We start from the raw sequence: 12,211 nt of genomic DNA on the forward strand, positions 1-12,211 counted from the left end.
CTGTAAGTGTAACCTAATCAACAAAACAGAACAAAACAAAATAAAACAGCAAAATAGAACCAGAGACATGGAAAGAAAGAACAAACTAACAGTAACCAGAGGGGAGGTGGAGGAAGGTAATCGGGGAAAGAAAGGGTAAGGGCCAAGTCAAGGAACATGTATAGCTTCTGGTCAAGATGGAGGTGTAGGTAGACACGCAGTGCCTCCTCGCACAACCAGAAGAAGGACAACAACAATTTAAAAACAAAAACAACCAGAACTGATAGAAAATCGAACTGTATGGAAGTCCAACAACCAAGGATATAAAGAAGGAACATTCTCCAGACCGGTAGGAGGGACAGAGAGGACTCGCAGCAAGGTGGTGGCTGGCGGACCCAGCAAGGTGGCAGATTGTGGAATGGGGCAGGCAATACAGCAGCTAGCAGACCCCACTGCCCCATATTCGCACATAGATAAACCAGGAGGAATGGTGGGGAGCAAAACAGACCATACAGCCCAGGTCTCCATTGCGGGGAAATAAAGCCTCAGACCACTGACTGAAAACACCTGTGGGGGTTGAGGCAGCACTGGGAGAAACTCCCAGACTCACAGGAGAGGTCGTTGGAGAGACCCACAGGGGCCTAGAGCATGCACAAGCCCACCCACTCGGAAATCAGCCCCAGAGGGGCCCAGTTTGATTGTGGGTAGTGGAGGGAGTGACCCAAATCCGGCAGAGACTGGAGCAAGTGCAATTGCTCCCTATCGGCCACCAGCCCCATGTGCAGTGTCACAGCGCAGTGACCAGCATTACCCAGCCCTGGTGAACACCTAGGGCTCCTCCCCTTTATGTAAAAGGCATGCCAAGACAAAAAAAAAAAAAGGCCCAAATGAAAGAACACGTCAAAGTCCAGAAAAAATACAACTAAGCAACGAAGAGATAGCCAACCTATCAGATGCACAGTTCAAAACACTGGTAATCAGGGTGCTCACAGAATTGGTTGAATTTGGTCACAAATTAGATGAAAAAATGAAGGCTATGCTAGGAGAAACAAAGGAAAATGTACTTGGAACCAATAGTGATGGGAAGGAAACTGGAACTCAAATCAACAGTGTGGACCAGGAGGAAGAAAGAAACATCCAACCAGAAAAGAATGAAGAAACTAGAATTCAGAAAAATGAGGAGAGGCTTAGGAACCCTGAGGACATCTTTAAACGTTCCAACATTAGAATTATAAGGGTGCCAGAAGGAGAAGAGAAAGAACAAAAAATTGAAAACTTATTTGAACAAATAATGAAGGAGAACTTCCCTAATCTGGCAAAGGAAATAGCCTTCCAGAAGTCCAGGAAGCTCAGAGAATCCCAAAGAATTTGGATCCAAAGAGGAACATACCAAGTCACATCATAATTACATTACCTAAGACTAAACAGCACGTCAGAATCTTAGAAGCTGCAAGAGAAAAGGACACAGTTACCTACAAAGGAGTTCCCATAAGACTGTCAGCTGATTTCTCAAAAGAGACCTTACGGGCAAGAAGGGGCTGGAAAGAAGTATTCCAAGTCATGAAAGACAAGGACCTACATGCAAGATTACTATATCCAGCAAAGCTCTCATTTAGAATGGAAGGGAAGATAAAGTGTTTCTCAAATAAGGTCAAGGTAAAGGAGTTCATCATCACCAAGCCCTTATATATGAAATGTTAAAGGGATTTATTTAAGAAAAAGAAGATTAAAAATATGAACAGTAAAAATGACAGCAACCTCACAATTATTAACAACCACACCTAAAACAAAAACAAAAACAAACTAAGCAAACAACTAGAACAGGAAGAGAACCACAGAAATGGAGATCACATGGAGGGTTATCAACAGGGGAGTGGGAGGGAGAGAGAGGAGCTAAAGGTACAGAGAATAAGTAGCATAAATGATAGGTAGAAAATAGACAGGGGGAGGGTAAGAATAGTATACGAAATGCAGAAGCCAAAGAACTTATATGTACGACCCATGGACATGAACTATAGGGGAGGAATGTGGGAGAGAGGGGGTGTGCAGGATGGAGTGGAGTAAAGGGGGGGAATTGGAAACTGTAATAGCATCATTAATAAAATATATAAAAAAATAAAAAAATATATATCCAAAATTTAAAATGAATTACAAAACTTACAGCAACAAACAAACAATCCAATTAAAAAAGGAACAAAGGACCTTAATAGACACTTCTCCAAAGACGACATACAGATGGCCAATAGACATAAAACACTCAACATCACTAATCATGACAGAAATGAAAATTAAAACCATAATGAGATATCACCTAACACCAGTCAGAATGGCTATCATCAATAAATCTACAAACAAGTGCTGGCAAGGATGTGGAGAAAAGGGAACCCTTTTGCACTGTTGGAGGGAATGCAGACTGGTGCAACCACTGAGGAAAGCAGTATAGAGATACCTCACAAAATAAAAATGGATATGCCTTTGACCCAGCATTCCCACTTCTGTGAATATAGCCAAAGAAACCTAAAACACTAATTCAAAAGAACATAAGCACCCCTATCTTCATTGCAGCATTATTTACAGTCCCCAAGACATGGAAGCAGCCCACGTTTCCATCAATAGATGAGTGGATAAAACAACTATGGAACATTGTCACAATGGAATGCTACTTGGCTGTAAAAAAGAAGGAAATTTTACCCTTTGCAACAGCATGGATAGACCCAGAGAACATTATGCTGAGTGAAATAAGCCAGTGAGAGAAAGACAAATACCATATGATTTCACTTATATGTGGAATCTAATGAACAAACTGAACTAACAAGCAAAATAATGGCAGACTCATAGACAGAGAGCAGGATGACAGCTATTGGGCAGGGAGGTAAGGGGGTGGAGGGATAATGCAAAAAGAAAAAAGGAGTCATGGCCATGGGCTACAGTGTGTTGATTGCAGAGGAGAGGGGATGAAAGGGGGTTTAAATGGTAATGGAAAAACACAATAAAAAGAATAAAAAAGAAAAGAAGCATGAATCCAGATTTTTATACCCAGATAAACGACCATTTGAGTGTGATGGCAAAATCAAATATTATCAGACATATAAAAGCCAAAAGTGAGAGAACCAAGATGGCGGCGTAGGTAGACACACTGCGCCTCCTCGCACAACCAGAACTGACAGAGAATCGAACAGCAAGGGGGACCAACACCAAGAAAATAGAAAATAACCATTCATCCAGACTGGTAGGAGGGGCGGAGACGGGCACCGGGGTGGAGAGGACTCGCGTGGCTGTGGCAGGACTGAGACTGGCGGAGTGTGGGACAAATGGCGCAGACAGTCCGAGCACTAACAGACCCTGCGGCCCCACATCTGCGCAGATAAACCCAGAGGGCCGGACTCAGAGTGGCGGAGAGTGGGGCAGGCAGAGCAGCGGGTAGCACCCCGCGGCACCAAATTTGCCCACAGATAAACCTGACGAACGGCGGGGAGCAGACCGCGTAACCCAGGGCTCCAGCTCCAGGAAATAAAGCCTGAAACCTCTGATTGAAAGTGCCCCTGGGGGTTGGGGCGGCAGCAGGAGAGACTCCCAGCCTCACAGAAGAGGTTGTTGGAGAGACCCACAGGGGCCTAGAGTGTGCACAGGCCCACTTACTCGGGAACCAGCACCAGAGTGGCCCAGTTTGATTGTGGGTAGCAGAGTGAAGGATTGAAATCCGGAGGAGAGTGAGGCGGGCGCCATTGCTCCCACTCGGCCCCTCCCCCTCATACAGCATCACAGCTCAGCGACCAGCGTTACCCCGCCCTGGTGAACACCTAAGGCTCCGCCCCTTAAAGTAACAGACGCGCCAAGACAAAAAAAAAAAAAAAAAAATGGCCCAAATGACAGAACACTTCAAAGCTCCAGAAAAAATACAACTAAGCGACGAAGAGATAGCCAACCTATCGGATGCACAGTTCAAAGCACTGGTTATCAATATGCTCACAGACTTGGTTGAATCTATTAGAAAAACAGATGAAAAAATGAAGCCTATGCTAGGAGAAACAAAGGAAAATGCACAGGGAACCAATAGTGATGAGAAAGAAACTGGGACTCAAATCAATGGTGTGGACCAGAAGGAAGAAACAAACATCCAAACAGAAAAGAATGAAGAAACAAGAACTTGGAAAAATGAGGAGAGGCTTAGGAACCTTCCGGACGCCTTGAAACGTTCCCACATCCGAATTATAGGGGTGCCAGAAGGAGAAGAGGAAGAACAAAAAATTGAAAACTTATTTGAACAAATAATGAAGGAGAACTTCCCTAATCTGGCAAAGGAAATAGACTTCCGGGAAGTCCAGGAAGCTCAGAGAGTCCCAAAGAAGCTGGACCCAAGGAGGAACACACCAAGGCACATCATAATTACATTACCCAAGATTAAATGCAAGGACCTACATCCAAGATTACTGTATCCAGCAAAGCTATCACTTAGAATGGAAGGGAAGATAAAGTGCTTCTCAGATAAGGTCAAGTTAAAGAAGCTCATCATCACCAAGCCCTTATTATATGAAATGTTAAAGGGAGTTACCTAAGAAAAAGAAGATCAAAAATTGGAACAGTAAAAATGACAGCAAACTCACAGTTATTAACGGCCACACATAAAACAAAAACGAGAGCAAACTAGGCAAACAACTAGAACATGAGGGTTGTCATTAAGGGAGTGGGAGGGGGAGAGAGGGGGAAAGAGGGAGAGAGGTGGGAGAGGGAGAGAATAAATAGCATAGATGATAGGTGGAAAATAGACAGGGGGAGGGTAAAAATAGTGTAGGAAATGTAGAAGCCACAGAACTTATAAGTATGACCTATGGACATGAACTATAGGGGGGGAATGTGGGAGGGAGGGGGATGGGCAGGATGGAGTGGAGTGGGGGGGGAAATGGGACAACTGTAATAGCATAATCAATAAATATATTAAAAAAAAAAAAAGCCAAAAGTTATTATTCTATCCACAGGTTCAGGAGTATAATGAAAGTGTTTCTGCAATCGGGAAAAGATAGAGTTCATCAGATTGGGGAATTTGGGAGAAGATACACTGCATATTCTGGGGTTTTTTTGTCTTGCTTATCTGCAGCAGGATGCCTTCTTATCTTCCATCTGCTGTCTTTATATAGTATGTATGATGAAAGAGTATCTGTCTGTCTAAGGAGAGACCTATCTAACTTTAGGTTTGCCAATAGCAGACCCTGAGTCATGGATTTCATTTCAAGTAGTATATTTGGGAATTAATAGCAGAAAGGACTAATAGAGTAGTAAAAAAGTGAGTCAGGGATGAAAGGAAGTCAGTTCAGGGTTTCATTAGTGAGTATGTTGTATATGTAGACAACTGAGCTTAATTATACCAAGAATCACGCGAGCACTGTATAAACATACCTGAGAGTTCTACTAGCTGACAGTTGAGGAATCTGGTGTATATATTACTCTACTGCTATCTGTCATTTACCGATGATGGCCACCTGAGAAAGTGTATGGTCTGTCCATTGATTAAAAATATTCTTGCAAAAAATAAATGCTCATTCCAGGAGTTGCAACTCTTTTTTTTCATAAGTATTTGCCTACCCAGGGACAATGATTGACATAGATTTATAAACAGGGCACCAACAGCCTATGTTACAGGGCAGTAATTCATGAGAGAAAGAAGCCCACCTGTCTAATATCTGAGTCAAACTTTTTAGTTAATGTGACGGTATTAAAGATAATTTAATCTCCATCCTTCTAACTCCTATGTCATATCTGTGTATTCACTGCAAAACAGAAAGGAAAATAAAGGTATCATTTATGAATCTCCAAACGGTTCTAGTCATCTATTATTTGGCTAGACCAACTAAAAGCATAAAGAGAAAAAAGGAAATGTTTTATCTATGAAAACAAAATGAATTTTAGTGATATTTTTCATATATTAACAATTACCATAAGTTAAATGAATTAGATATGGCATTTATCTATGTTAAGAGGGGAGATCCCAAAACACCAATTATCTTCTGGAGGGTGTGAACCTTGTCATACAGGTTTCCCCCACTAGGTGAGAGTTCCAGGAACCTATCTGTATCAGTGTACCAGCTGGCACTGTTGTGAGAGGCTATGTTCAGCTTCAGTGAAATTTTTTGACTCTTTCAATGCATTTGCCTATTTTATGATGAGTGATTTATGAGTGCACCTGCCCACACCACACTGAGTATTCAGCAGTTTTTGACAAGAAACAGCATCACCCCCAGGGACCCACAATCCCTATTCACCCAATCTCACCCCAAGCAACACTTTTTTGTTTCCCTGGATGAAAAAAGTTCACAAAGGGAAATGTTTTGGTAGAGGTGAAACAAAAAATGGCAGAAGCACTGAAAGGCATCCAAGTTAATGAGTTCAAAAACTGTTTTGAGCAGTGGAAAAAATGTCTCGATGCAACACAAAAATGTGTATTGCATCAAATGATAAGTGCTTTGAAGGTCAGTGAGCTTTGAACACATAAGAATAAATAAACAATTTTTTAATAAATAAATTCCAGGTTTTTGGATCCCCTGTTGAACACCTTAAGAAAAACGGGGTGGGTGAGGGGAATGACATGAACTGCTGAAAATACATCTTTGTGCTCTTCAACATACCAAACTCAACATACCAAACTATGTCCCTGTATGCAGTTGATTGCCTCTTCCTTAGGTAAGTAAGACCTGATGGCTCTCCCAGGGGACTTGTTCCCCCAGGAGCAGCATGCCTGCACAATTTTCTGCTGGTTCCCCCTCTGAAATCTCAATATGACTCCACATGAGATTATTTAAGAGAGACTGGATTCTGAGAAGAGCCAGATTAGTCACCACGTATTCAAGAGAATGCCACTCACTGAACTTTCTTCCAACTATTTGCATTACTTCTTTAAAGACAGTAAATGAAAATGCCTTACGATAAAAATTATATTTATTCATTCTGAAAGAATAACCCCTTACTAAGATCTTTTATAGACCCATCTTCATTTGTTATTCATAGACACAATACTGGAAAATATATGGGAGAGAGAATTTTATTATGTCTATATTACACATAAGAAGACTTAGCTCAACAGAAAGTAAATAACTTGTTCAAGTATGCAGAAAAAAATCCATGGTAGATGAAAGACTTTTTTTTTTAATTTTTATTGTTATTCAATTACAGTTGTATGCCTTTTCTCCCCATCCCTCCACCCCACCCCAGCCGAACCCACCTCCCTCCCCCACCTCCACCCTCCCCCTTGGTTTTGTCCATGTGTCCTTTATAGTAGTTCCTGTAATCCCCTCTTCCCACTGTCCCCGCGCCACCCCCCCCCCCCCGTCCTGGCTATTGTTAGATTGTTCTTAACTTCAATGTCTCTGGTTATATTTTGTTTGCTTTTTTCTTCTATTGATTATGTTCCAGTTAAAGGTGAGATCATACGGTATTTGTCCCTCACCGCCTGGCTTATTTCACTTAGCATAATGCTCTCCAGTTTCATCTATGCTGTTGCAAAGGGTATAAGCTCCTTCTTTCTCTCTGGGTAGATGAAAGACTTAAAACAAGGATCCTAGCTCCATGTTCATGATCTTTTCACCATCTCTTCATGCTTCAGGGATGTTGGAAACTTAGGATTGGTACGTGAGAGACAGTTTCTCAAAGTTATTTGTACATGCTTCCAGGTTTGAATTTCTAATTTCAGACTCACATTTCAAGATTGCCTTTTTCTTCTCTCAAGGAACATGGTAAGCTGCTATATTCAATATGTAGCATTCAAATGCAAATACACTTTATTCAGTAGATATACAGTAACATCTATGAAATGTCATGTTGCTTTCCTTCAGAGGAGAGCAGAAACCTAGGATAGATAATACTCTGATTGAGTAGAGTGTCAATGCATCCAGGTCACCATATATGGGCCTGTCAGTGAAGGACAGGTAATTTGTATGATGAAACAACTTGCCCTTAAACTCCAGAAGGGTCATCATGAAAATACCAAGATCTTCTTTTTTGCATGTTTATTGAAGGTAATAATTTTATTTTTTATACATTTTTAAATTAAATGCATTGGGCTTAAACTGGTTAATAAAATGATATGGGTTTCAAGTGTACAATTATAGGATACCTGATCTGTATATTGCATTGTGTGTTCACCACCCAAAGTCCAATCTTCCATCATGATACAATGGACCCTCTTTTCCCTTCACTACCTCCCCCACCCCACTTCTCCTCTGTTTACCATCATACTGTTGTCTGTGTCTATGAGTTTCTGTTTACATTTTCTATTCATTTGTTGTTTTCAGTTTTATATCCCACATAGTCTTACTCCATTTTCAATATCATTTCCCATAGTAGGCCCTTTTCATTACTTGCACTTTAGAAACTCTAAAAGTGGGGTGGTAAGAGGCACAAGTCATGGAATCCGTTGGAGAAGGGTTTGAATCTTGAATAAGGTCCAGTAGGTGGAATTTCAGTAAGGCACATAATCTCTCAAATCCTCCATTTTCTTAACTGTAAATAAGCTTTATGCAAATGTATGTTGGTATGTACACTCTTTCTTTCTTTCTACTTTTCTATCTGTGTAATCTATTATCTGTCTCTTCATGTATCATTCATTCATCCATCCATCCTCCGTTTTTCTGTCTCTGCCCATATGAACATCTGTCCATCTTGTCTGATTTCTGCCTTTCAATCCAGGACATAAACTAGTACCTAAGCACTGTGATGCTGCTACTAACACCTGGGTATCTGATTTGGGAATAGATTGACTCCAGTTATGTGTCCTTGGACAAGTTAATACTTCTTTCTGCTCTTCTGTTGATTAATATACACAATTAGGAAGTTGACCTTGTGATCTGTGCAGATGCCTCAGCTTCCACAATCTCTAACTCTATAGATAATTTACTTATTATGTATTCTTTTTATTTCCATTGTGGCAGTCTGAATAATTGTGCTTTAGTGTGCTCACATTCTAATCCCTGGACTTGTGATTATGTTCTCTATGTGGTAAAAGGTACTGCATGAATGTAGTTAAATTGAAGATTTTGTACTAGATTATCCATGTGGGTCTGATAAGAACATACCAGTCATAATAACATCTGGCAAATGCTAAACAAAAACCTACAGCTTATACTACTATTTCAGTGATATGCTTACAAACACCAATACTGCAAATTTCAGACAAGTAAAATAATGTGTGGAGGGGCCAAGAGGAGGATGGTAGAAAACAGTAGTTTATCAGAAAATGGACATCCTTCCAAAGATTTCTATTATATTTATAAAGATTTAAAACATTGTGCTTACTCTGAATAATCTGCAGGACTAGAGTCATCCCCGCAGACAAAAATTCTCAACCCTCAGTCTTTGTGACCTCATTAAGTGTTGACAGTAACAACAGTAAAAATGAGTCTGAGATACAATAAGAGTCTTTCAACACAAGAAAACTGTGGATCAAATGGAAAAAATGAAGCAAAAAATGGTCTTGAAAATCCCCGGGTTTTCACAACAAATGCTTGACAAAGTCACTGATATGGGAGAGGTAGGATAGAGTGAGACATACTGGAAGAAACAAAAAAAACTAACTAGTTCTAGTGTGTAAAAAAAATGCAAATTAAAGACCAAAGATACCAGATTTCAAAACCCATCCACACCTTGCCCCTCCCATGTTGCTACTTAATCTTTCCTAAACCAACAGACACCATTTTTCCATTCTAAAGATGGCACAGATAAGGAATGCATCGAACACTCCCATTGTGTGAACTGTTTGCCATGATTATTTCATGTAATTCTCACAATAATTTAGACACAGGTTCTGATATCACCGTCATTTTGCTGATGCATAAAATGAGGCTCAAGAAAATTCATTTGGGACCAATGTCTCCCAGATAAATGGTAGGGCTTACAGGTGAAAGTATATGCACATCACCCCAGAGCCCAATATTTTATACCCAGTTCTATACCTTCTCTTTAGAGTTGCTTTTGTTGGTTGTATTTCTCTCTCATACTGCATTTATCTCACTGCATCTTTATATACATACATTCGTGAATTAGTCTACTGTGCAACCCCAAATACCAAACATGGTGAATGGATTCAATGATTACAAATATAAATTAAATAAACTTTAAATCAATTCAAATTTACTAATGGCATTTAGTTTGGGAACCATTCTGATTGAGTCTAAAACATGCTATGTCTGTTAACAATCACACATACCTGAATGAACTACTCAATATTTTGGTTGCCAATTACCTCATATGTAAAAGGGTATAAAAACTAATTAATTTAATTGGCATAATGAGAGTATCAAATGAATACATATGAGGACTATAGAAGTGTAAGCTATTAGTAGACTCAAAGACTCTAGTTTGGTCAATAAATCCTTTTCAGGCATGTGACCTTGAATAGTTCCTTACTTTTTCTTTTGACTGTGTTTACTCATATATAAAATTAAGAAGTTAGGAAAATGATATGTGAAGAATCTTCCTGTACAAAAGCCTATTCCTGTATAGATAAGTTATCTACTAGATTGCACTGGCCTTCTCATGCTCTACAAATGGAGGATATTGAGAAACATATTATTGTTATAATAAAATAATGCTATGAATTATTTCTATGCAACTCTTCTTTGTTCATCCCTCTGTTCTCTTCTTTTTCCTACAGATATGTTGTGATTCTCAAATCACATCCATGGAGAACAATACAGAAGTGACTGAATTCATCCTGTTAGGACTAACCAATTCCCCAGAACCACAGGTCCCTCTCTTTGTCATGTTCACCCTCATTTACCACGTCACTCTGATTGGGAACCTGGGGATGATTGTGTTGACACTGCTAGACTCTTGTCTCCACACTCCCATGTACTTTTTCCTCAGTAACCTGTCTCTGGCGGACTTGTGTTACTCCTCGGCTGTCACTCCCAAAGTCATGGCTGGGTTACTCATAGGCAATAAGGTCATCTCCTACAATGCATGCGCTGCTCAGATATTCTTTTTTGGAGCCTTTGCCACTGTGGAAAATTACCTCTTGGCCTCCATGGCCTATGACCGCTGTGCAGCAGTGTGCAAACCCCTGCATTACACCACCACCATGACGACAAGTGTGTGTGCACGTCTGGTCATAGGCTCCTATGTCTGTGGGTTCCTGAATGCATCAATCTACATTGGGAACACCTTCAGCCTCTCTTTCTGTGAGTCCAATGTGGTCCATCACTTTTTCTGTGATGTTCCCGCTGTCATGGCTCTGACTTGTTCTGATAAGCATATCAGTGAACTGATTCTTATTTTTATTTCAAGCTTTAATATCTTTCTTGCACTTTTTGTTATCTTGATTTCCTACCTGTTCATATTTATTACCATTTCCAAGATGCACTCAAGACAGGGATACCAGAAGGCTTTATCTACCTGTACTTCTCACCTTGTTACAGTTTCCATGTTTTATGGGACTATCATTATTATGTACTTACAGCCAAGCTCCAGACATTCCATGGACACAGACAAAATTGCATCCGTGTTCTATACCATGGTCATCCCCATGCTGAACCCCCTGGTCTACAGCCTGAGGAACAAAGAGGTCAAGAGTGCATTCAAGAAGGTTGTTGAGAAGGCAAAATTGTCTCTGTTTTGTTGTAATGCATAGAATATGCAAAAAATTCTTTCATTCCTCTTAGATCTGCTCCATGAAATACCTCAACTCTTAGTGAACATTGAGATATTACAAGAAAGTTTTGTCTAATGTTATTTATTTCTTTTGTCGAGGAATAGTTCCAATTATCTAAAATGGAGGGAAATATAATAATTGATTTAAATGATGTTTAATTAATGAAGCATATGTTTTTTTTGGCACATTTTATCCAGAGCTAAATAATTATAACAGCTTAATAAATTAATGTTTCATTCATTACTGAGTGATTTGGGGGAGAAAAAGCATATGCATGTGAAAGTTTCCAAAGGAGAATAGCCATGTTAGAATAAAAGACATATGCTTTGCTTCCTTTGTGCTTCTATTGATTATGTTTCAGAGACATTGAAGTTAAGAACAATCTAACAATGGTCAGGGGGGAGTGGGGAGGGGACAGTGAGGAGAGGGGATTACAGGAACTACTATAAAGGACACATGGACAAAATCAAGGGGGAGGGGGGAGGGGGGTTCAGCTGGGGTGGGGTAGAGGGATGGGGAGAAAAGGCACACAACTGTAATTGAATAACAATTAAAATTAAAATTAAAAAAAAGAATAAAAGAGATATGGTTAAGTCA

General features: G+C 40.0%; 1 protein-coding gene across 4 annotated transcripts; it reads left to right on the forward strand.

The window, feature by feature from the left end:
• The first annotated feature begins 6,840 nt into the window (after positions 1–6,840).
• LOC128781006 (olfactory receptor 5B3) lies at positions 6,841–11,924 on the forward strand. Of its 4 annotated transcripts, none has more exons than XM_053925021.1 (3): positions 6,841–7,095; positions 7,574–7,985; positions 10,619–11,924. In XM_053925021.1, the coding sequence occupies exons 2-3, from the start codon at positions 7,905–7,907 to the stop codon at positions 11,591–11,593; spliced, it is 1,056 nt and encodes a 351-aa protein (XP_053780996.1). In that variant the 5' UTR covers positions 6,841–7,095; positions 7,574–7,904; the 3' UTR covers positions 11,594–11,924. The 4 variants fall into 4 exon arrangements, with proteins under 4 accessions (XP_053780996.1, XP_053780997.1, XP_053780995.1 ...); XM_053925022.2 differs by lacking the exon at positions 6,841–7,095 and having other exon boundaries at positions 7,427–7,703; positions 7,803–7,985; XM_053925020.2 differs by lacking the exon at positions 6,841–7,095 and having other exon boundaries at positions 7,427–7,985.
• The last annotated feature ends 287 nt before the right edge of the window (positions 11,925–12,211 follow it).

The sequence above is a fragment of the Desmodus rotundus genome, chromosome 5 (assembly GCF_022682495.2).
Source record: "Desmodus rotundus isolate HL8 chromosome 5, HLdesRot8A.1, whole genome shotgun sequence".
In the NCBI taxonomy this organism is placed as follows: domain Eukaryota; kingdom Metazoa; phylum Chordata; class Mammalia; order Chiroptera; family Phyllostomidae; genus Desmodus; species Desmodus rotundus.